General features: G+C 36.8%; 1 protein-coding gene across 8 annotated transcripts in view; it reads left to right on the top strand.

Moving 5' to 3' along the window:
- LOC140140789 (connector enhancer of kinase suppressor of ras 2-like) overlaps positions 1–21,229 on the top strand; it is a 79,674-nt gene extending 58,445 nt beyond the window's left edge. For 3 of the 8 annotated variants that reach the window (XM_072162539.1, XM_072162541.1, XM_072162536.1), the window contains 3 exons: positions 3,933–4,198; positions 11,926–12,309; positions 14,424–21,229. In XM_072162539.1, coding sequence (XP_072018640.1) covers positions 3,933–4,198; positions 11,926–12,267 — 608 coding nt within the window. In that variant the 3' untranslated portion in view covers positions 12,268–12,309; positions 14,424–21,229. Of the gene's footprint in view, positions 1–3,644; positions 3,857–3,932; positions 4,199–11,925; positions 12,310–14,423 lie in introns of those variants that run through there. The other 5 variants (XM_072162542.1, XM_072162538.1, XM_072162540.1 and 2 more) reach the window with 4 other exon arrangements.
- The last annotated feature ends 6,256 nt before the right edge of the window (positions 21,230–27,485 follow it).

The raw sequence follows: 27,485 nt of genomic DNA, 5'->3' as shown, positions 1-27,485 counted from the left end.
GATGCAGGTGTGTGATATGGTGCTCATTTGAAAAAAATATTTAGTGTTCCAAATATATTTTTCCTTGATTGTAGCCTTACAAGCACTGGCATATCTGCAATAAAGTCCTTCTATTCACAAAGATTCTCAAGACAAAAACTTCATGCACTTCATGGACTAGTTTCCCTAGATGGATGTTGATTGTAACATGGGGCGGGCCAGTGCCTTCAGAAATTAGTCAAATAGCTTAATCGGTAACTACAGTGCCTGCTACTCTAGCCCACACAGATCTGTTACAGCATTTTGCAAAGATCTTTTGCACTGCCCGATTTGGTGCAGTTTATGGCGTAAACATAAAGTCGGGTTCCGATTGGCTAATTGAATCACATCATCATCATATCAGCACCTCATTCGCCAATCACTCTGCATAGCATCATGTGACGCACGCGTGATTTTACACGATTGGTTAGCCAGTGCCATAGTTCTTTGCAAATAGAACTTTGCAAATCCTCTAATTATCACATACACTTTGTACAAGCATTCTGGCTTGTTGCATTATGCATGCAAGAAAAGTAGGAAATAATGCACTTCTGCACATGCGGTTGCAGTAAGATCCTCATTTTAATAGGGAAATGGTGGATTTGAGCACATATTAAACCAATTAATGATGGACATGTGATATAGATTGTTTATGATATAGTAGGTTGATGGTGAATTGAATTTACATGTATTGTGATGTGACACCCTTCCCTTATGTTTGTAGTGTTGTATGTAGTGTTGTGATGATAACTGAAAATTGGGCTCAGTTTCACAAAGACTTTACATGCATTGTGAATGCTTAGAAGTTAGAACCATCATGTTAGAATTACAGCAGATTCCACTTATCATGGAAATTCAGGCTACCTGGCAATCATGCATATCACGCAAGAGATGAGGTACCGACAGTTGATTGTCCGGCAGCTTGGATTGAATCTGCTATAGTCTTCTGATGGAGTCGTCTTCAAGTACCCATGATGCATTGTGAGTTGATGTGAAATTCTGCCCAGATTAGATTGGTCCGTAATGATAACACGGTAGTAAAACTGTCACCCTTTACTTATAATGCACTAGTGATAGGTGAAACTGTCAGAAATCAGAGGTGCAATTTACTGATTTTTAGGACACATTTGATTAAGTCTTAAAGCCATCCCAAGTCCAAAACCCATTTAGATAATCCAGTTGAAATCCATACACCCCTGTAGAAGACATGCCCTTAATCTCCCACACAGGGAGTGTAAATTTCAAATGGGATTACATGAATGGATAACTCCATTTGAAATCTAGACCCCTGTGTTGGAAATAGTCATGTCTTTTATAGGGGTGTATGGATTTCAACTGGAATACCTCATAGTAACTCTTCCAGGATTTTATATGTTAGTGTTGCAATGAGTTTGGACTTACGGTCAGTTCAAGAACTTATGATGTGAGTAAGATTTAATCTTTCCCCAAGCTAGAGAAGTCCTTTTCAGGGTCCTTTTCAACCTTACGAAAAGGACTTCTCTATGGAAAAAAATTAAATTTGACTCATGTTTACCGATGTAAGTACCAAGAAATTTCAAAACTTATGATGTGTTAAATATTTGTAAAATGCACCCCTGATGTGTTAAAAATGATGTGGGACACTTCGCTCGCTTTAAGAGTGGTTTGTCATCGTTATTATTATGAATTGATTTTGTATAATCATGGTATGGAGATGCTGCTGATTACATTCAGCATTGTGCTATTCCAGTTGAAATCCATACACCCCCTATAGAAGACATGGCCTTGGTATTTCATACAGGGAGTGTGAATTTCAAATGGGGTTGTAACCTGCATGGGTTTCATTTGAAATCTACACCCCTGTGTGGGAGATTAAGGTTATGTTTTCCATAGGGATGCATATATTTCAACTGGAATAGCCCATTTGGGGCTGCAACTATATACATTATTATATTACACAGAGATGTGTTGTGTAGTGGATATAGAGAGCTTTCAGAAAAATTTTGGATCCATTTTTATATTCAAATTTTACACCAGCCATATTTGCAAGCTAGTACATGTATACATACTTGGTCAGCCACAGTGATCAAGATACCAGAGATAATACAGTAAAGGTGAATTTAGGGGACACTTTCAGTTAGAAATTTGCCTAACAACGAGTAATACAGAATTTTGATTGAATAGCTGAAGAACCCAGGAATTCTCATCTAAAACCTCTCCCCACCCCATTGTCAGTCCAAATTAACAGCAACAAACAGTAACACTTTTTAATCTTTTTAAGTTATGGACATGTAATTTGTTTAAATCCTAATTTCTTCCATCAGTTGATAACATGGCTTGTATTCACAAAGAAGGACTTACTTATTCCTTGACCAAAATGGGTATTATTTGCGAGCACCATATAATTATAAAAAAAGTAAATGTATAATTTACAGATCTACCTGAAAAAACTATTTTGCAAAATGTTATATTAGAGGATCCTCCCCTGGCCACTTCAAGAGGCTAGACCCTAATTGGGGCTGTAGGCTTTGAACCCTGAATGGATCCTTAAGCAGGACCTTTAACTACACACAAGGGTCCCATTTTTCTGGATAGTGGAGCATATTCACAATTATTTTAAAAGCAAGTGGCACTTTGCATAATGATCTGATGTTAGATACCACTATCGCTCATATTTGATGTTTTTGAGAATGGAGTTTATATATTTATGGAAATAAATGCCTAACATTGTTGGACTTAGCGCCCGTCCTTACAGTCTGGGAAGTCCACCTTTGTGAATATCAGGCATTATATCTAACAATTTTCATGATTTATAATTTTACCCAATTACTACACTGTATGGTTTTTTCATTTAACATTCACCCCAACAAAATAATAAATTTGTGCTTTTATTGCTATTTTCGTATCACTTCCAGACTCTTTAAGCATCAAGTGTTGGAGTGATAAGTGTCCAAATTCATTTGCAGACATGGAAATGGGCTATGTAAAAACACTGAAAACAGCTTCAAAATGTGGTTATTTGATTTGATTTGGTCAGTTGTTTTGATTAGCTGCTTCATCATTTGTTTACTTTCATGCGCTTCAAAAATCTTTTTAGCCTCTTTGTGAAAAGTTCTATTACAGTAATTAATTAGAAGGGGTCATATTGTTATGAGTTTGGCAGACAGCCAAATCCATAATCGCCTTTGTTAAATTCATGTTGCGCATGAATTATTTTGAATTAGCAAAAAAGGAATTAGCATTTTATGACAGAATTAAAAAGACTAGTTTGTGTCTGAGGTCAGAGCAAAGGCATGGCGTGATTGGTTGCTGACCTGCGCAGAGACGTCATACGCAAACTAGTCTTTTTAATTTGGTCTTCAATTATAGTCCCAGAGGGCAACATTTCAATTTGATCTCCATTAAAAAATTGATAAGCTGCCCTCTGTAGCTAAAGTGCTCGCTAATTCAAAATAATTCATTTGTAACATGAATTTACCAAAAGACGGCTACGGATTCAGCCGTCTGCCAAACTTATGATGATATAATAGATGAAAATTATCAAATGAAGGGAAGCAGGAAAAGACAAAAATCCATCCTCAAATTCACAAAGACTATGCTTGCATTGCTAACATCCCATGAGTCTTTCCATCTATTTCTTTATTTAGAAGGTAGCCCGGAGGGAGATATGTTAAAACACTACAGTAGCCTAAAAAGCAGTAACGTCCCAGTAATAGGTCTAGATCGAACCAAAGCAGCCCGTATCAGTCGCAGGGAGAGCCAGAAAAGAGCAGATTGGTATCGCCAACAACTACAGAAAACACGCACTGCAAGAAACGATAAAACACTTGCAAAGAGGGCGCTGCAGCAGTCGCTAATGGTATGTAACATGCAAATTTGGTATGTTTTATATGTATTTCAGATTAATAATTGATGTTTTTGTTCTAAATAAATAGACAAGTCTTGCGATAGTGAAGCGTCGACATCATCAGTACCAGAAACATCATCGTTGCCAGGAACTCCTGAATTTAGAAGAAAAGATGTGTTCAGAGAGCAAATTAGAAGTTTTAAGAAGGCAAAGGTCGGTTTGACAGGTTTGGAAAGATCGACAAGCATGAAGCATAAGGGTTTCTATCAGCAGCAACTTACGGTTGCCAGAAAGGAACAGAATGAAAGGGTTGAAAAGGTTCTCGAGAAGAGAGCTTTAGAGAGGACGTTAACGGTAGGTGGTTATGAATTACATCCTCTGCCATGCCGGGTTGCCATGCAGTCCATAACATAACATAGCCTGGATATATAACGCTTGTACTCATGTGTGCTTACACTGTATGTAAGATCTATCCGGCAATATAACGCTTGTATTCATGTGTGCTTACATCTGTAAGATCTACCTGGAAATGTAACTCTTAGCAGCATGTAGACTGATATTGGACTCTGTCATATTGACATAAGCTTAAAAAGTTACCTTTTCAGAGTCTGAGTAGAGCAGAGATGTAGCTTGGCGTGCCATCACAGCGTCTTCATTTAGCGTAGTGATTCATTCGCCATCTGTGTCGATCTACTGTCACTTGACCACCCTCCGGGTGGTCAGGTGACCGGAGGAGTGTAATCCCTACGCTGAATGAAGATGCGGTGATGGCGTCGCAAGCTACTTCTCTGCTCTACTCAGACTCTGAAAAGGTAACTTTTTATGCTTATATAATATAACTCTTGTATTCATGTGTGCTTACCTCGGTAACATCTACTTGGCGATATAACGCTTGTATTCATGTGTGTTTACATCGGTAACATCTACCTGCTTTCGTGTTGTTACATCTGGAGCTGTGGAGATATTTATAGCATAAACATTCTTCATAGTCATACTATATGCCATACTACATGTATATAAATATTTTAATGTTCTTAATATTAGGCAGTCCGAAGGCCAGATCCAGCCTGCCAACTAATTTGGTTGGCCCTAGCACAGCACTGAAATGTACAGTGAACATAACAAAACAAGGCCTTCAAACACAAATCATTGAAATTATTTTGACCCTCTGTGGCCTGCGAGCAACTATAATCAGTTAATAATCAACAGCCTGTTGTAGTGTATGGCAAATTTGATATGAAATAATTAAAAAATGTGTGCTTCTTTGATATGTATTAATAATGTTTACAACTAGTGCTACTCACTACTCAAGAAAGTAGACCAATCTATGCACTTGTTAGTCTTTTACAACTACGCCGAAAAGTAGACCCACATTAAGAGTGATATAGTTGACATGTCTGGTGTACAATTTGGGGGGTTAAATAATTTAGGCAAAAGTATAGTTTTTAAATTAATAATTTATGATGCTTGTTGCAAGATGTCTCCAGACAATTCTCGAAATGAAATATTTTGATTTGATATTAATATTACACGGCCCACCGATAATGAGCTGATCAAAGTATAGTGTTTCTTGGGGCATGTCTTGTTTTGTTTTGTGCAACTTGTTGCTTAATTTTATGTGTTGTAACATTAGGGGATGATCACATATCTGGCCTTTTTAGTCACTTCATCATCTCATATCCATGTTTGTGTGCTTTTGTATATTTTAATGTTGTAATATTGAATAAAGTTTGGTATGATATCGTTATGAGTTTGGCAGACAGCCAAATCCGGATTTGTCTTTTTGGTAATTTCATGTTACGCATGAATTATGGGATCAGCGCTGTAGCTTATAGAGGGCAGCATATCAATTTTTAATGATGCTCAGCATGATAAGTAAGAAAAAAGCTAGAGCGCTAGTCCCTTGTTCTCTAATTCAAAAGAATTCATTTCATTCCGGATTCAGTTATCTGCTTGTAGCAACTTATGCTGGTTTCATACTTTTTTGCCGCTTTGTCCCGCTTTGCCGCTCTGTCGTCAATTTTGCTTCACTGTGCAGTCACACCAAAAACGCTAGTGGTGACCAGCGGCAAGCGGATATATCGATCACTCGACCACTTTGCCCAAGGGGCAGTATCACTAGGAGTTCAATTCAAGTCAACTCGGGAGCGGTGCCGCTCTGACGTATGAGTTGATATGAATTTTGGCGGCTTTCATAGTCATGGCACTGCCGCTGAGCATATTGCCAAAAAAAAGTGCAAATGGCATGATGAAGTGTCACGCCGCTCAGCGGCAAGCGGCAGAAAGTATGAAACCAGCATTAGGCTGTGATTTCCTCTAAGGTGATCAGCTTTGCTCATGGCTTTGTGCTCCTCAATGTTTTCTGCACTGGAGATGCTGAAGCAAATTGTAGCTGCTGCGGAAGACATTGCTGGAAACAGGCATGAGAATTTCCTGTCAAAACACTGGAACCAGACTTTTGTGATATCAAAATTCCTGCAATTTTCAGCCCATTTTCAGGTGATTATGTCCCAATATTTTTTCCAGCTTTTTTTAAAAACAATTTCCAGACTTTTTCATGAATTTGTATTCTCATGCCTGTGGAAAGGTAGCCGCTGCAAACGGGAAATAGCCAGCAAGATGTCAAAATATTGCTTAACCTTGACTCTGTAAAAAGTTTTGTAGTGTGTTTTTTTATTAATGCTTTATAATTGAAAGTAATTTAAATTTATATGGATGCAATAACAAAATCATCATAATTGTTTGCCTCATAAAATGTGAAGAATAACCAAAATAACATGGGACTGGCTTGTGTGAACTTCTACTGATGTCAGAAAACCTCAGTGCTATTTATATTTGTTTAATTTGAAAACAAACAAACTTTGTTTTGCTAGATGAAATATAGCTCAAGCTGGAAGTAGGAAAGAAAGTTAATTACATGATTATCCAAAAACTTCTAACGAATGTTTGATGACGTAAAATCGATAATATATTTCCACCAGACATTCAACATTAAGTATAATTGGTTTTGAATCAACAAGAATTTTGTTAGAAGTTAAAAATTAATTGAAATGAGATTTCATAACGATACTTGTTGAACGAATATTCTATGTCAAATATTTGGAGTATATGTGACACGATCAAGGGAAATGTGTCGGATGTCGCTAATATTGATTTTGAGATATAGGCAAAGAAAGTGTTAAAACTCTTTTGTTTTATATTGTTTTCAGCAATTGACGTAATTTCGCAAACAAAAGTCATATCAACATGGGGTTTTCAGTTTCTGAAAGCTCTGATTGTCCTCTTTAGAAACATATGTAAATCTCATTTTTGACCATGTTTGACATGTGACTCATTCCCCTTGATCATGTCACATATATGTGGCCCTTAACTCTGTGAATGTGCTTGTATAGAATGTAGACGTTTTAATTATTTCAATATTGATATGCAGATGTGGAAATGCTCCTCCGAAACATCACCACAGGTGATATCAAAGTTAGGTTTACAGTTAGGATAAGAGCTAATCTAACTAACTATACTGCGCCAATAAAGTATCCTTACATTTAAAAAAATAATCACAATTTCAAAACCGAACAATATTGGGGTAAATTTGTTTTTTAATAGATGCACTATCTAATCCTGCACATTATGACACCACATTGAATCCAGTGTGACCTTAAGAAGTAATGTTACAAGCAATTGAATAGACGATGGTCCCGTTTTAAAAGTGACAAACTGGCCTATTCAAGGCGCAAAAAGATTCCACAAAGAGACAACACAGTTTCTTCAATGAAGCGTTATTTAAAGCAGTTTTTATTTCAGTTTTTACTTATCTGTACTTTTCATAACTTTCATTGTCAGTTCTTTTTGTTTCAGTTTTCTTTTGTTCCTTTTGTTTTAAATTAAAGCCAAACGCATAAATTAGCCATTCACCACTCTCAAACCAGATGTCTAGTCTGTGAAGTTTTGAATAGGCCAGTTTGTCACTTTTAAAACTGGACCTTCGTCTAATCAAATGCTTGTAACTTTGCTTCTTGAAGTCACATTGGATTCAATATGGTGTCATAATGTGCCGGATTAGATAGTGCATCTATTAAAAAAACAAATTTACCCCAATATGGTTCAGGTTTGAAATTGTGATTATTTTACCAAGTGTAAGGATACTTTATTGGCGCAGTATATAATCCTGATATTACCTGAGGTGATGTTTTCGATGAGCATTTCCACAAACGTAAAATTAGGAGCTTTTCAAAAATGTTATACAACGTATAGGGCTGTCAAGAGTGCACTAATATTGGGTTATTATTCCAGCTGATATCCATACACCCTATATGACCTTAATCTCCCACATGGGGGTGGAGGCATTCATTTAATAGATAAAACTCATTTGAAATTCAGATTCCCTATGTGGAAGATTAAGGTCATGTCTTCCATGAGGTTTTTACGGATTTCAACTGGAATAGCCTATAACATTTGTTTAAATGCTATTACTGTGTTATTTCTCATACTCATTTGTGTATAATAAAATGTGACCATCCACCACATATAAGGCCAGAAGTAGGCAAATGTGATTTTGGAGCTCAAGTGCAAAATATCCAAACATTTTGAAAAAAATTGGATTTTCACAGATTTGAAATATTTCATACTTCTCTTACACAGCTGAAAATTTACACAGCTATACAAAACCTAACGATAATTAAAAATTGACATTTTATGGAGCTGGTTTCAACAGAAATAATAGAATTTTGATAACTTTAAGTGCACTTTTCTCAGTGTTGTGATCTGTTGTAAAGCAGGCATATTTTAAAGAACCGTAACTTCATTTCAGGATATCATGCAAAGTTGGTTGAAGTGTCATTTGAAGCTTCAGGTATGATCTTTCCAAATCTGTGAAAATCTCAACTTCACAAAGGACCGACTTCTGGGCTCATTTGTGGTGGACTGTCACAAATGTATTTGTGTAAGCTGCATATATATTAATATATCAAGATTAATTTGCGTCATGCAGACACTCTCAAGTTTCATCATTCATATGCCAGAACTGACAGTTTTAAATTCACAGTTTTTAATAGATTTCCTGTTTATTTTGACAATTTACCCTCTTATGTCAGGACCAACTCTTGATGAGTCTTCCTAGTTTTTACAAGGTACAAAAACCATTTAAATGAAATCAGCTGGCAGGTCCAGAACTAATCCTGATTTCTTTTTTACCTTTTGGGTGCAATAACTGTAATTTTCCTTTCTGTACTTTTGTATTTTTGTTATTTTTATAACTTTACATAATATTTCATTGACATTTTTAGATGTTCATATGAGCTGCTTGGCCTGGTGGGAGTTTTGCTCTTCATCCTGGGGGGGGGGTCTCTCAGCCCTTTTTGTTGTTTTGTGTTTGTAGAGAGCCATACGGTTAGCCACTTTGAAAGTTGACTTTTTGTCACTGTTTGGCTTTCCCTGCCAGGGTTCTCTTGTTTTCCGTCCTGTTTTGTTAATTTGTTGCTCGACCCACCCTCCCGGGGTTGGTGCTATCTGCCCAGCAGGCCATGTTGCTCAATTCCCATATGTGTACATCCATATCGGGCGGTGCGCTTGTCGGTTGCTGCATGTGTCTCGTTCGCATGATAGCTGGGGGTGGGTGCCGGGCTTGTCTCGGTGGGGGTCGCTTGGTCGTCCACGGGTCGCATGGTTTGGGAATACGTTTCTGTATTCCTGAAGGTGACTTCGGTATGGCTTGGGGCGGCTTAGGCTTGGGACGGGTCTGGTATTCGTCCCTGGCTGTTTATGTGGAATGGAGCGTGTGTGGCGGCCGACGGGTGCATCGTTTTTGATGTGGATGTACACATATGTAGTGCTTATATACATGTAGTACTATTGGTGAATTTTGTTTTGGGGGTTCGGTAGTTTGCTCGCGTTTTGGACATCTCATCTTCCGGTCGGGGGACGCCATTGGTGATGCTGGGCTGGCGGCAGTCCTACTCTCGTTCCGGAGTGTGCGGACTTTGCGGTGGTTGGTCATATGCAGGATTTGGTGAGTGTGTCCCTTCATCACCGTTATTGGCGTTAGCATCCATTCGATGCTTTGGTTTTGATGTGACGCGTGATCTGTCATGGCGGACTTGTTTATGAGGGACATGACCACTAAGTCATGTGTGTGGCTGGCTGCTGTGGGGAGCTGTGCGCTCAGGAGATGGGGGTGTTGCTGGTCTGTCGTGTTGCTGAGGGGTCCTCCGATCGGGGTGGGACGTCTGGAGAGGGAGTGAATTGTTGTACTTGTGAAGCGGTTTACCATTGGTATGTCGTCTAACAGTCCTGATGAACTTATTCAAAGGGCTCATATTTAATCGTTTTAAATATCTAATTGTTTTTGATGTAGTACTTATAAATGTGCAATATATGTATTTTATAATGTTTTTCTGGCGAATAAAATAAAATGAAATGAAATGAAAAAATTCTTAGTCAGTGGGAGTGGTCTAGTTCGAAGACACATTTTTGATTGGACAATCGCAAGAGTTCGGGTGCCGTTTATCGGGCCGTAGCCGGCCCCACGTCATCATGCGTCTTGATCATGCTTTACACGCTTGTAGAGGTGCGCGTATGTATCGCGCTGTATGCGTAGACTAGTGCGGAATACGCGACCCGCTAGCAGTACGCGTAACAGAATACGTGAAAGTTGTAAACAAGTTTCGTTCATTTTATAATGAGGGGAGTTTTTATGCTTAAAAAAAATGTTTACAGTTATTAAAATAATATTTAACTGACTAAGAATGAGAATAAGCGATAGGAATTTTTATTTTGCCTATCCTCTACCTATGATAGAGCGACAGGCAGGTCCAATATTTTTTATCGTAGTGGATACCGGCTGCGCGGCATCCACTACTCAAAATATTGGACCTGCCTGTCGCCTATCACACGGTAGAGGATAGGCAAAATAAAAATTCCTATCGTTTATTCTCTAAGTAACAAGTAGAACAACTAAATAGATGTCGTCCACATCACATACTGTTGTAGCTCAAAAGGCAGCCTTGTGTGATTTTTATTATCATTGTTATCTGATTGTGAAGAGATATGCTGTAAAATTAACTTTATATGTTAATTTTTAGGTATTATTACAATCATACAATCATAACATGCTGAATGACAATTATGTAATACAACAGTGATAATAAAAATCACATTATTATCAAAATAATTGGAACCGGGATATGTGACATTAAAAAAAATGTTAAAATATAAAATCACTAATAATTGTAATTTTTGTACTACTAATGTAACAGGGCATATGTGAACTTTAGGAGTATTTTGTGATCCTAGTATCTTCTTTTTATGACATTTTTCAGTAGATATCCACAAAAAAGCTTACTCCCAAAATTTCAGGTGATTTTGCGCTTGTGAGTTATGCATGATTATGCGACTATAGACAATGTGTTGTAATTTCATTCTGGTATACCAGAACGTAATTCAAATGTGACGATATTTTTGCTAAACGAATTAATCTGCGAGAATTTTTTTGCGCATAAACATTATGTAGCCAGAAGTTTCCAGTAGTATAAAAATCTTTTGAGAAAAATGGGGGGATGAGGCTGTGGATCCCGAAATGCCCCTTTAATGATCTGATATTTGAAGCCAAAATAGGTTGTTGCATCTGGGAGCTATTACCATTCATATGAAGATCGATGTGTTGATAGTTTTGCTGAATGTACATTCAAAATATCTAATATCGAGGGTTCAGAACCAGAAAGCCGTAACTCACTATGACCAGCTCTTACAAAATGAGCATAAAGTTGGCTCCTTGGTCTTCAAAAATCAATATTTCCTCCACAATGTCTTTTGTTTTCCATTGAATTTTGTCATGATTAATGGACTGTATCTTCTATAGTGCCCTGGTGACTTTATGCTCATTTTGTGGGAGCAGGTGATTGTGAGTTGAGGCTTTCTGGCTCTCAACCCTCGATATTTTAGGTGGAAATAAGCTTAATTTTACAAAATTCCATTTTCTGTGTTTTCTACTCCATTCCGTGATTTTTTTCTGTTCTCCATAAAACGGAAAGAAGAAATGCCTTTGTATCTGTGATGTAATCATGTTGACTGTGTCTATTTTATTTCAGGATCGTAAAGATGAACTCCAAAGAATAGAAGCTTTCTTCAAGGCATCCATCGACCACAAAAACTTACAAGAATGGAAATCACAGAATGAACATATAGTGACACACACAATTGACAGACTAAATAGAAAACAACCAAACGATTCACCGCAAACACGGGATAGCAGTTCTGAAGGTGCAAGTGAGTCCGCATCCGCTGGTGATGTTTCAATAGAGGGCACACCAGCCGAGGCTTTATCATCTGTGGAGGGTTTGGAGCAAATTAGTGGTATGGCTAGGTCATCATTGGTGCTAAGTCCTGGTAGACCGAGGGCCGAGAGTGAGTGCTCGGAGACTAGCATATAACACGTCATTTAGCTGACAGCTTCATTGTTATTATATAATCATGTAAGTGGGTTTAGCAGGTTAGCTAACGTAGGTTGCTAACTCATACTAAAATGTATTGATCAAAGAGGGTATTCAGAGTATCCCACAATGCAATTCTGTGTTGTACATGCCAATGGATTCTGGGTAAATATGGAGCATGTGAATGCACCCACTTATACAGGATATCTGTGGATATATTCAGAGAACCTTCCTTTCTTCAACTGATCTTCTCATCATTATGCTGAGTAACAAAATAAAAAAAGGTTTTTTATCCCTCCCACTTCCTTTATTGAGACCACAAATTTTTGTGTGTATGTTTTTTTAATTCATTTAAACTTTTAAAAAGGATGTCTGGAAAGTTGAAATACTTTCTATAGCCTTGCTTATATACAAGAAATACTTCTTGAAGGCTCTGTGGTCATTAGAGGGGCCTACCCAGTACCTACCAGAACAATAAATATAAATGGCCTGTTCCTTTTTTCACACATTATTGGGGTAATTTACACCTATTTTCCTCCGTTTTTTGAAAACCTGGACAAGAAACATGCTTATATTTTTACTCAGCCTAATGAATAAGAATATTATTTGGGTTACAAAAAGGACCTGTAAAAACCTGAGAGACCAATCGAAGAAAGGGAGCTTCTCATTTTGTTCAGAATTTGAACATACTCTTGTCGATATTGGTGCAAACGGCTCAGTAAACAGATAGTGCTAACAGCAGTTTGTGTTAGGATGCTGTGAATATCTTTTCCTGTGTCACATCTTGTATTTCAACTTGTCTACAAGCATTTATTGCCTGCATGCAGCATTCTCTATTCTAGCTATCCAGTAGACCATTTGATACATACGCATTTGCACAAAAGAAACAGAGACTACTAGTATGTGAATGTCGATGCACATATCTTCAGTGTACACAACCAGATGAATGTGCGCTTTGACCATTTATGCATAACACAGTCTCGTTTGGACTGTTTCTTTTGCAAAGGCATTTGGGAATTACTGAAAAGGTTACCTTAACATAATAAATACAAAAATGCTTCGCTCAAGCAAAATGGTAGACTAGGGCCATTCTGAAGGAGCCCATTGGGAAGTTTACCCTCATAGTTTGAAATATTATCAAATAATGGAGTCAGAATCACCCATTTTTACCATATACCGGCAGGTTCTCTATGTACTAAGCAATTGCATCTTATCTTTTCTTTGGAGGGGGACCAACTGTATCCTCTCCTTTTTTTATGGATTATCTAAGATTTCAATTATTGCTGATTATTTCAACTGTTGTATCAAGCTTTCCTTTGCATGTTCTGATATCTAATAGTGAGCTACTTATAGAAAATACTGTAGACTTAATCAAAGCCAGAATTTCTGTGCAGTTAAGAATTTTATTGCTCAACTTTGTACTGCAGGTATGTATAAGCAGGGACTGTGTATGAAGGGACTGGAACCGGCTTATTGATGGTTATTGTTATCGGATTATCTTTTACGACCTTTGATTACAAGGGCGCAGTGTTAAATTTCTTATTATTTACTCTTGTTGCCCTTCAAAATACAAAAGAAAAACATCAAAATATTCCAATATTTTCTAAAGTTATGTCAAATTTTGTGAAATTTTAATGATTTTTTAAATATAATTTATGTAGTGTGTAGCGTTGAGAATCATACATAGAATTTTAGAGACAATGATATTTGTGGAAATGTAGAATGCTAGAACAAACAACATTTTCCTTGAATGTATACACCATACGCTTTCTGTGCCTACTGATTTTGATACTGAAATAATTCTTAAAATAATGTTTTTTTATAATTTCTAGAGTCTTTCATCATTATAGGCAAACATGTAGGCTCCTTTAGCATCATGCAAGGCAAGCCATACATGGTGTTGTAACTGCTGGGATTCGTACGAGGGTCTGTTGGTCAACATTATGCCTGCTTGTTCAAAGTGAGGAAGTGGAAGCTGTTTGCAGTCCCTTCATACATAGTCCCTGTTATAAGTCCGCGGTCCCCAAATTGTAGGTTGCAGCCCATTTGAAAAAGGGTCATGAGCAAAAGCCTTCAACATTGTAAGAGATGGTTGAACTTCTTGTAAATTTAATGGAAAGTAATTGTTCTCCGTAATTATTATTTTCTCGTAACAGGTGACAGCGACAGTGATTAGTGTTATTTTAACTTCACCACGCACAAGCCGTTGATTGCACCTTATGCTCAATGCTAACCTTCTCAAGAAATCAAGAGGAAACTGCTGCAAATGACCTCTGAATTGCTGCATGGATAAATCCTATCTCTTATCGTATATATTTAATGGTCATTCCCTCAGTTGAGGTGCAGGTACCCGCTTAATCTGTGGTCACCATTCCGGATCGAGGCAATCGAGAATGACTCCTATCTCGGCTCTACTAGAAAGTGATGATATAAGTTAACAGAAAACCTTCAAGGTCCATGTCTCTTGCAGCTTCCTGGTACATTTTGAACTTGGTATATGTACAGCTGTCTGCTATACATACCAGTGTTGGCCATTTTATTTGAGGTGCTTCTATATCTTTATGAATTCAGCAGAAGGCCAAATCTGGATTCGTCTTTTTGATCAATTGATATGCTGTGCTCTGATCTGGAGCTAAAGTGCTGATCCACTGTTCTCTAATTCAAAATAATTCATGCATAACATGACTTTATCAAAAAGATGGATTCGGCCATCTGCTAAACTCATAACTACAATTTTGCTTGAAGTGCCTCTCTATGTACACTGATCTCCAGCTTCTGATAATGGTGACGGATGTAAAATGTTGTATCACTCATATGTAAATTCTCTGCTTATACCTCACAATATGTTATGACCCTTTGCGCCTAAAACATATACGCAATATGTGTGTCATGCAGGTCGTGGCGTAGCCAAAGGGGGTGGGGGGGGGGGGACCAGGGGAGGCCTCCTGTTCCAGACTGTAGTACATTTTGCCACATGCCAGTAGAATATTTTTAAGCCAAATTTTAGCATTAACAGTAAAGTAATTGTGGGTGCAGAACGTCCAGGAAATTTTAATGGACACCCTTTCAAAAAGTGTCGAAATCTTGGACCGTCCATTCATTTACAGTTTTGTGCACCCTGGTCGCCAAAAGCTGGCATGATTGTTACCTCTAAGACTTGCTGATTTATGGGCAACTTATTTGGAAATTTTTAATTTTGGTGTGCAGTTAAACTAGGTTCTGCATAGACAATTTAAATATCAAATATTCTGGAAAGTAATAGAATTATGTGTATGTGTGATATAAACAAGTATAAACTGTCTTGTAAATGTGTGTAATGGTAAAAATATAAACACTCAGTGAAGATGCATGGAACCATGGACGAAAGAGATAAGCAGACTGTGTCCAAGCAGTCAAAGTCTCGGCATCACCCGATGGGCCGATTGTTCCATGAAATGCAACAGGCAAAACTGCCAAGCACGTACCTCGTATATTTACACGAAGGCACGCAACGCTGGCGTGATTGTTAGACACACGGCACGTTGGAATATCATGAATGCGAGAATTCACAGCATACAGTGCACGGGGAATTTGACTGTTTTCTGTTCATGGAACAATCCATCTTTCAACTTATAATGATTATATTTCAGCCATTACACTCATAGACGGTTATTATCTAACTCTTTGTCGGCATTGACCGAGAGAATACGGATTGCTGCATATGGTTTGATCAGCTCGTAATCTGCGGGAATTGTTACGCTTTTGCGACTACACCAAAAAGAAGTGGTATCATGTTAAGAGTCATATAGTTGACCTGTCTGGTCTATATTGTGCATGTGAAATAAAGTAGACAGAGTATAGGACTTGAATTAATCATTTGTGATGCTTCTGGGGAGATGTTAACCAGACAGTTCTCGAAATAAAATATTTTGATATTAATCCATGATGATATGAGGCCCGTCAATTACCAGCTGATCAAACTATAATTCATACTGATATGCTGAATTGTTTTTTGTAGAAATTGCTGGGGCAAAAAAGTTTTGTGCTATCACTTTTTCCAAAATGTGAAGCACAGAATCGGTAGAACTCAAAGGTTTATGTAGTAATTTTGATTTGACATAACTACAACCTTGGCGAAAAAGGTTGCCACACCTGAGCGTTAATTGGCCAACATCCTTCCCCGCTCCCCTATTGCAATGTTGATTTGGAATATTTTCGTCATCATTTCTACATTACAGTCTCCCAACATTGGAAAATGGGGGTGGGGAAGGGGCAAGTGTAATCTGAATGTGCATTTGCAACTATTATACAAAATAATACGGAACTATCACATATTTAGCTTCGATTGCGTGCTTTTAACACCAAAACGTGCTGGTGTGGCAACAAATTTCCGCCAGAGTTGTAGTTTCTGAGACAAACGTTTTCCTTTTTTGTTTGTGACTTAGTAATGTATTGGCATTCACAGCCTTTGTGTTAGCTAACTCATTTGAGGTATGTTGTATTTGATACCTGTATCTTCATGTCTACATTGTGGGAGAGTGCATAATCATTGGAACACACTTTTCAATATGGGGAATAAGATTTGCTGTTTTAATGATGGTACGATGAGATTAATAATAATAATAAATTTGGATTTACATAGCACATTTTTCTAGGGGATTCAAAGTGCTGTAATTTCGCTGCCACCAGTGAATAAACCGGTTGCAGCCGAATCCGGCGCTTACCTATCCGCACTTAGATTGTAACATCCACCTATTATTTGTGCAGCTCCCAGATTCCACTAATCGCAAACAAACAACTAAGATTAGGCTTTATTCCATATCAGAAAAGTGTTTTCCAACAATTACGCACACCCCATCCTTCCTAGGTTATCATTACTAGTATATACATGTAGGTAAACTTGCTATACAATTTTGTAAATAGAATACTAAATGTATGTATGTTTTTATGTATGTAAATGTATGTATGTATGTTTTAAAGTATATTGTTACAACTATGATGCAATGCATGGCATCATTGCGCATTATGTCAACTTAACTGCAGCTCCAAAGTGCAACATGCCAAACAGTTTTTATATGTATTTGTACATTGTTTATATGTTTTATACTTGTAAACAAAGTATATCATATATCACTTACTCAGATTGTGCCATTCCAATTGATATTCACACTACACCTGTGGAAGATTTTGGAATTATCTTCCACAGGGGAGTATGTTTTTTCGAATATAATTGGTCAGGTTTAATCTTTCTTTTTGAAACTCATACTCCCCCTGTATTGTGGCTTTACCTATATCTTCCACAACTGGAGTGAGTATTTCAAATGGAAGTTACCCAACTGTCTATTCTATTTGAAACTTATACTCCCTCTGTGGAAGGCTTTAGCTAAATCTTCCACAGGGGTAGTGTGGAATTCAAATGGAATAGCCCATAATTTATTGGAACTAACTCTCTATTCAGAACTGAGAAGGACTACATGTATGTACATTGTACATGGGCTAAGTTGGTACAGCTCTCTCTTGGGGTTTGCCCCCCCCCCCCTTCCATTTCCAGTCAATATAAGAAATTGAACAACTTTCAACTTATTAGCCAAAAAAATGCAAAATTTTGTCAAATTCTGAGATCTCCCACCTAACCCCCAACCCCTGCAAAAAAGAAGTTATGGGTAGCTATTTCAAGTAAAAATCATGTGCTGTGTGTCAAGCATATAGACCACTTGACATCACTGTTTATCAAGAAAGGCGAGGGACTCGTCTATCGATATGCTTGAACGAGCCGCTACACTGTTCAATGTTTTCTTGTACTACATGAAATGTGGCGGGTGATTTAAAATGCACGTGCCCTTAGCAAACTACGATGCGTACGCACACTGCAGGGCAAAGAACAATGGAAATTGCCATAATTCGCGCGCATACTGCCGGGCAATGACGTCACATGCCAAGTGGTCTATACAAGCGTGAACGCAGAAGTGATAAACAATCACACTGATTGGCTGGGTACAAAATCAACCAAATAGGGTGCAACTTGCTAGACTTGTTGAGTCCAGTCCTCATTTACAGAGTTTAGGGTTAGACAAGTAGAGTTGCACCCTATTCATCAATCGGTCCATTGGCTGATTAACAATCATGACAATAAGACAGTTCACCCATTGGTCATTAAAGCCATATTATAACATTTGCTGAGGAAGACGCCCTCACTGAATTTTTAAAATTGCTTTTTTTACACGATTAAATTGTAATTTATTAAACCAATATACCCTGCAAACATGGCAAAAATCAAGACTCTAGGTGCTGTAGTTTTGTCAAAATCCGAGATTTTGAATAAAACGCCGGATCCGGCGCTTTATTATTACGATGGAATTATTAGTCGAACGCATACACGATGTTCATAACACACAGTACGTACACGCCATGCGTGACGGTGATATACATAACAAAGGGTCGTACCACAACATGACCGAAGGAGTGGTACGTATTGACGACATGTGCGCTGGTAGTAAATTCCAATTTTCTTTGCTTTGTCGTAGTTGTTCGGCTCAAAAATAAAAGGGGATATATCTGACAGTAAAAGCTAACATTTTATGGCAAATAAATGCTATTATTGTTTGAAAATGTTATAATATGGCTTTAAGTACGTAGAGGTGGCAGAGACTTCACCTCTTCTACATGCTTGATGATTACCATTACACACCGGGAACTCAACAATTCGGAAATTTACTTCAGTGATTCCAATTTTGATAAGAAAAATGTGTTCAATTCATTTCTGAATAGAGACAGTTTAATTTTTATGTGCAAGTAGTATGTCTGTAATGCAGAAATGTCAACAATGTGTCAAAATTATTATCGGTGCAAAATTTGCTATATGTTGTATTTTTATTTTTGTACATGTTGATACTGCCAGAAAAGACCCATCTCAAATGATTCATATAAGAAAAAACAAATCTTGCATTTTCTATTGAATGAAGCAGAAAAGTTTGGTGATATAGTCCGAGTCAGTAATTTGTTTTGTACTGTATTTCTAAATGCCATGATGATAAGTGTATGAAAGTATACATTTCAGAAAGTTAAAGGTGGGTAACCTGATTGACAACCTTATCCCCCCACTTTACCTCATCAGGTGAAAGCTCATATTTTTCTTATTAACATATTGAAATTAGGCAGTCCAGATCTGTATATTTCCAGAGAAATCATCAAAAAATTTTGGTATACCACATTTTAGACTAATTCAACAGTTTTTTGATGATATCTTTGGAAATACACTGATTTGGAACTCCTAATTTCCATATGTTAATGAGACAAATAGGATCTCTCATTTGATATCAATTTATTACACGATCATGATGATTATCATTTTAAATAAAAACACTGTGGAGGTACATAAGGAATCAGTCACATTTACAAGGAACATTTACGTGTTCTTTTGGCATGAATGTTAGAATTCCTTTAAAGGGACAACATTTCATGTTATATGTAAGTTTTAAAGAATTTGATTTTCCAGATATATCAGGTCAGCTTCCTTTAATGATGCAAGGAATCCAACTAGCATAACAGATTCCTGCAAAAATGAGCGCAGTTTTTGAGAAAATCACAAAATTTGATTTTACTTTACTGCCTTGAGGAAGGCATACAAATTATACTTCTTTGGCTCATCTCAAGTTCAGTAGTGACATCAATGCCTTTTTGCACTTGTGCTGCAAGCATGCTAACAACCGCCCTTTTATGTGTGCGTATACACTCTGCGAGATTAACTTGATGCGGGCGATTTGATACTATATTGTTTGAAGCAAATCTATTTATTTTTATTTCAACATTGTAGACATTATGGTTTTTTATGCCTTTTTTTGTATAATTTGCGAGAATTATTACAACAATGTTATTAGCTTGTGTTATAATTGCATAACTCATTTTTATATGCATATTGAAGGGTCTGCCCTCAACTCTATACTGCCACCCACATCATTGACCAATATGTGGATCCTGTGTTTCTCTATGGGTAGTCGGTTTGATCATTGTGTATCCTGGAACAACAATATGGTGGATATCTTTGTGAAATAAAACTCAATATGTGTCTGCATTGGGCTATTCCAGTTTACATCCATACACCCCTATGGAAGACATGACCTTAATTTCCCATACAGGGAGTGTGAATTTCAAATGGAGATACCTGGATGGGTGACTTCCATTTGAATATTTGGAGTATGTATAATTTTATAATCCCTGTCTTTTAAAATACTATAGTCTGTCTTGTCAAAGTTGAGAGGAAGGCCATGTTGGATTTTGTAGTGGTAGCCCTAATCCCGAGGGTAACATAAACACAACAACACACTGATTCGAGTCTGCCACTACAAAATCAACCAGTCCAATAGCCAGGATTTTTATTTTGGGGGGTGCTCAAAAGTGGTCATTTCATGAAATTTACCTTCAAAAAAGGTAAAATTTCAACGTTATATATTTTGCCCCATAGCGGTTGTATTATCTTAAATGATGTAACAATACTTTGTTCGCATCCCCACGCCCCCAAAAAATCCTGGTGCTGCCACTGTCTCTTGCAATTTTGTGCTATTCCAGTTGAAATCCATACACCCAATATGGAAGACATGACCTTCATCTCCCACGCTGGGGGTGTGAATTTCAAATGTGGTCATTCAGGTACACCCATTTGAAATTCACACTCCCTGTGTGGAAAATTAAGGTAATGACTTCCATAGGGGTGTATGGATTTCAGCTGGAATAGCCCATATTTGGACACCATGCTAGGTTTTGTAAAGTACACATTGTTATATGTATAATTATGTATGTATACATGCTACAGTTGCCATGGTTTTAATATAGTCAAGATTATATTATTTTTGTATGCAATCGTTTTATGATTTTACAAAGGTGTACATTTATGTTTTATGTTATATTTTGTGTTGTTTATTTTGTACTGATTGTACTGTTATTGCTGAATAAAAGATCATGTTATTGTAAACATGATGTCTATATTCATTGTTATTCTGCAGCTTTTTTTTTCTGATGAAAAATTGTGTGTAGACTTGCATTTTATTCACATTTATGACACCCATACCCACACACCAGAAGACCCGCTCGCCACCACCAACAACAAATAATTAACCATTGAACTATGATAATCCCTATTCAATCTTGTGTAAAGCAGAAAACCAATTGACCCATTTTTCAGAATAGCAATAAGGCAAAAATATAAAGGTATCATTTACAATATTATCCATATCTCAAAAAGGTATTGATGCTATTTGATCCTGCGTCATATACTGGGGTACCCCAAAAGGTGGTTTTGTTACATTTTGATGTGCAGCTTGGATTTCAAAACACTGTGTCTTGGGTATTCCTTCACTTAGAAGATTCAATTGGGTCTTAAATTGAGGCTAATTTATTCTATATTACTAGGGTGGTCACATGAAAATTTCAAACCCACCCCTGGAATTACTTTTTCTGTCAGAATTGTTCCTTCTGCAAAGTGATTTAAAAAACCTTTTGAATCAACTCAATCGGACAATCCGTTGCGAAGATACAGCCTTTTAAAGATTCACAAAATTGGCCATTTTTACCCCATTTTCAGGAAAATCCTGATTTTGTCATAAATTTGCATATTCATGAAGCGATAATTGTGGGAATAAAGCCAAAGAAGGCATGAGATGTATTGTTTTTGTTTATGTAATGTTCATTTATGCAAATATTAAAAATCCAGGGTCATAATTGCTATATTTGCTTCTTTACAACATTTTTAAAATGACTGAAATCACTAAAATAACTCTTTTGCCAGGACTTTTAAGGTAAATATGTGTGATTTTCACCATTGAGGGCGCTATTATGTGCCAATTATGACCTTCAAAGGCCTGTATTTCCTAAACTACACAACCAAATTGTCTGATTTTTGCACAGGATTTTGCTCTGAGGGTCTAGATTGTAAAACTGAATATAGCATAATTGTACATCTTTGGGAAAATAGTTTTATTTGATGACAAACATTTATTTTGTGCGTAACTTTTTTATGCGTGACCGTACAAAAATGCTATATTCACCTTCATTACAAGCAGACAATTTTCTATCTAATCAGGTAGTCGGGTTTGCACAGAAGTTACTAGGAGACAAATTATATGGAATTCAAAAGGCCCAAAAGTTTTCCAACTGCTGCAGAATCTGTTACAATTTCCACCATACATTTGTGTATGTAGGCAGGGGTACACACAATAGCTAGCATTGTGGCCACCCTAATATTACTCGTGTTTTTATCGTGTTTTTAATTATTTTCTTATGACATTTGGCATGAAATGTGCTAAGGGTGGTTGTGGATTAGAGGAAGGTGGATTAGGGGAGGGATTCGTATCGTAAATTTGATCTAAAACCCCCATTAAAAATTTGAATCTAATAAAAAATTGTCTAAATGAACTCCCAGACATCTAAACCAAGTAAATAAATACAGAAAGTCATTTAAAAGACTTGCTCAGAATGATTGTAAATGTGGAAAAAAAGAGGTGGGGTTAAACACCACCTACTTTGTGATTGTTTTTGTCCGCACTCTCTTTTTTTAACCGATTTCCATTTTTAAAAAAGTGTCAAAATGCTCGGGAGGATGAACCACTTCAAATGAGACGTGTAGGTAAAATGTTTGAAACATTTCATTTTTTACTATAAAGCTACCCCAGTTTGTTACACAGGACCATAAAGTTTATTAGCTAGTGCTAACATTTATTTTCGAAACATGAAATGTCAAAAATACGACTTGTTACTGGTTTTGTTAGAGTGGGTCACATATACCCACATACCTGCCTACCACACCCACCAACAACAACAACAAATGAAAAGTCAAATAACCAGTAGTTGGATTAAGTATCATCATCATAGTGTGTATCATTGGAGCTATCAAGGGTCCATCTCATGATCTGCTGTCAATAAGATAGTGGCTGACAAAATCAAAACTCGTTGATGTCGCTGATTAATTGAATACCTGAGTGGAGGAATGGCCCAACTCCATCAAAACTGTTTTTGAGATATTAAGAAAACACTTAATATTTGGAAAGTTTTATAAACAGAATGTTTTCATCTTCAGGGGACCTTTAAGGGTAGACGAGGAGTTGTTGGTCGAAGCAACCAAAAAATCGATTTTCATTCTCCAGATCAATAAGTTATTGACAAATAACACCTTGATGTTTTGCAAAGGTTCATTCTACAAATTATATAATTTGAAAACTTGCTTAATTTATTGTTGTTAATGAGTTATGTACATTTTACAAAAGTGTTGTTGTTTCAGCCCTCTTTACAACATAACTCAAGAACCACAGGACCTACAAAATTATTTCTGTGATATTTGAATTCTTCTACACGCTCGCAAGGAAATGAGCAGTGCAATTTTTGCCAAAGCTCATTACCATTCGCAAGATGTTGTGAACTACCAAATCTCAACACTTTAAAATAGTGTATTACCTTAATACATGAACATACAATATTACATACATTCGAAATTATATATGATGTTTCCATGGCAAATAAGATAATGCTATGGTTTGTATCCAGTAGAAAGTACTTCTGAAAGGCATCTTTAAGTTTTTGCTGCACGTGTAGCGAGGTTTTGGTCCCCATTGTTTTTAAGTTGTGGTTTCATTAGTAGTTGGACCAAATCAACACTTCAAATGCAATTGAATACCTGAGTGGAAAAAGGGCACAACTCCATCAAAACTGTTTTTGAGATATTAAGAAAAAAATTAACATTTGGAAAAGTTTTATAGACGGAATGTTTTTATCCTCAGGGGACCTTTAATACATGAACATACAATATTACATACATTCAAAATTATATATGATGTTTCCATGGTAACGATACAGGTCTTAATACGAGCTGGAGTTGGGCTCTTCTTCCACTAATATACTGCAAGTGCCAGTTCCGTAAGCAGATGTGTTAAAAATAGCAACAGAAATTTGATAATTATCCATTAATTGTCCAAGTAGAAGCAGATTTCATGGATGAACACAAAATTCCTCTTTAACCCAATATTTGTGGAAGAAGGGCCCAACTCCATGGAGTTGGACCTTTCTTCCATTAAAACCATGATTAAGTGTACATGGAAGACTATTTAGAGAGTGGATTTTGACTCATCTTTCACACACAAGGAAGAACAGCCTGTAGTCAATAAAATGCTGGGTGTAACTCATTTTTGTAAAAAAATTGGAGTTGGGCCCTTCTTCCACTCAGGTATTCAATTTTATCCTGTATGAATATGCGTGCGCCATTTTCTACAGAATATTGTGCTTCTGAAACGCTATGTTTTCCTCTGAACCCCAGTGAAAGGCATATGTTTCGTTTGGGCAATATGAACAAAAACATGGTATATTGGTCGTGCACAAAGTGTCCAACATAATCACTCGGGTGGCGACTTAATTTGGAAAAACAGTGAACCTACAACAAAAGTTCTGCTTCATCTTATAAAGAGGTCAAAATCGAACTGGGGGAGATTTAGCCAAAATATTCATATTTTTGGTCAATAATTCTAAAAATCAGGCCAATATTTAAAAAGAAAATAATAAACAAACATTCCCTGCAATACGACTGTCTAGATTAAAAATAAAAAGAGTCAAATTTTGGATTTTTCTATGGTGTGTTCCAAAAAATTGAATTGACGACGCCGACAGTTACTTCATCAGTGCCACTATGCAGTAGATGGCTACTTCATTAATACCAATATCGGCAGTAGATAGAGCCTACTTCATCTATACCAATATTAGCAGTAGATAGTTACTTCATCAATACCAATATCAGCAGTAGATAGTTACTTCATCAATACCAATATCACCGGTAGATAGCTACTTCATCAATGCCAATATCAGCAGTAGATAGTTACTTCATCAATATCAGTAGTAGATAGTTACTTCATCAATTCCAATATCAGCAGTAGATAGCTACTTTATCAATGCCAATATAGCAATAGATAGTTACTTCATCAATACCAACATCAGTAGTAGATAGCTACTTCATCAATACCAATATCAGCAGTAGATAGCTACTTCATCAATACCAATATCAGCAGTAGATGGCTACTTCATTAATTCCAACATCGGCTACTTCATCTATACCAATATCAGCAGAATTACTTCATCAATATTACCAGTAGATAGCTACTTCATCAATGCCAATATCAGCAGTAGATAGTTACTTCATCAATATCAATATCAGCAGTAGATAGTTACTTCATCAATATCAGCAGTAGATGGTTACTTCATTAATACCAACATCGGCTACTTCATCTATACCAATATCAGCAGTAGATAATTACTTCATCAATATTACCGGTAGATTGCTACTTCATCAATGCCAATATCAGCAGTAGATAGTTACTTCATCAATACTAATATCGGCAGTAGATTGTTACTTCATCAATGCCAATATCAGTAGGGCCTAATTCACAATGCCAATATCAGCAGTAGATACAGTAGATAGTTACTTCATCAATACCAATATCAGCAGTAGATTTTTATTTCATCAATGCCAGCATCAGCAGTAGATAGCTACGTTATCAATACCAATATCCAGCGCAACTAAAAAAGTCGCCGGACAACCAAAAATACTGATTCGGTTGTCCGCCGGACAACCATAAATCTGTAGCCAAAACTCACCTTTGTAGGCCTATGGACAGCCAAAAACTTAGACGGACAATCAGAAATTGTAATCTGGTTGTCCGTGGGACAACCATTTATTTTTCCTTAATTCGAACACTGCCAATATCAGCAGTAGACAGCTACATCATTAATACCAATATCAAAAGTAGACAGCTACTTCATCAATACCAATATCAGCAATAGATAGCTACTTCATCAAAGTCAATATCAGCAGCAGTATAGACAGCTACATCATTAATACCATTATTATGTTTTCAGGGTTATTAGGAGTTAAGAAAACCTAATAATGATAATATTGGATGGCTTATTTCGCATGATACCATAACATATCGGATTCGTCATACAAATATCGAACTCGCCGTTGGCTCGTCCGATATTTTTATGGCTCATCCGATATGTTATGGTATCATGCTCAGCCATCCAATATTATATCAATATCAGCAGTAGACAGCTACTTCATCAATACCAATATCAGCAGTAGATGGCTACTTCATGAATACCAACATCGGCTACTTCATCATCTATACCAATATCAGCAGTAGATAGTTACTTGATCAATACCACTATCACCGGTAGATAGCTACTTCATCAATGCCAATATCAGCAGTAGATAGTTACTTCATCAATACCAATATCAGCAGTTGATAAATATCAAATATCGGATTCGTCATACAAATATCGAACTCGTCGTTGGCTCGTCCGATATTTTTATGACTCATCCGATATGTTATGGTATACTAGCTAGCCATCCAATATTATATCAATATCTGCAGTAGATAGCTACTTCATCAATACCAATATCAGTATTATATAGCTACTTCGTCAAAGTCAATATCAGCAGTAGTAGACAGCTACATCGTTAACACCAATATCAGCAGTATACAGCTACTTCATCAATGTCAATATCTGCAGTAAAATATAGATAATAATTTCTTCAATACTAATATATAAATGTTTTTTAAACGTCATCAACGTGTTATAAACGCGTTTTTGGTTTTGGTCAAAACGTTTATTATTACTGATATGTTTTGCATCAAGTTTTGAAACATGTTGTCTCAACGTTATTAAAATGTTTTATATACACTTTATATAACTCGAGTCGAGTCATTTCATGGTCATTTCAATTCATTTCTTGCAGTATCTGGAGTCGAGTCAAGTCAAATGACTCGAGTCACTGTACAATCTATAGGCCTATGGGGAACATTTGACAATCTTAGTCGAGCCATTTTTAGAATAAAGCTACTTTGTCTTATGAGGCACTTTTTTGAAATTGGGAAATGCTCTGAGCATGTTTTAAACATATTGATAGGGTAAAGTATAGGACCTACACTGATCAATTATGTCTTTTGTTTGAGGGACATACAATTATGACGCTCACAAAATTGTCTACTCAATGGCGGCACTACGCGCGGGTACCCCCCATATTTTTCTTTCCCTCCTAGTCCCCCCCCCACACACACCCTTTTAAGGCCTTTTCAGCCTTAAAAACCCAAATTACGAACATTGCAACTTTTTGTGGCAATTTTACGCAAAATTTGTTGATCCCCCACTTTACTCCCCCCACCCCACGAAAAAAATGTATGGCGCCAACACTGTCCATCTCATTACCT

Source organism: Amphiura filiformis, chromosome 19 (genome assembly GCF_039555335.1).
Source record: "Amphiura filiformis chromosome 19, Afil_fr2py, whole genome shotgun sequence".
NCBI classification, from domain to species: Eukaryota; Metazoa; Echinodermata; class Ophiuroidea; order Amphilepidida; family Amphiuridae; genus Amphiura; species Amphiura filiformis.
Note: the sequence above shows the minus strand (reverse complement) of the source record. Positions and strands in the feature narration are given on the sequence as shown.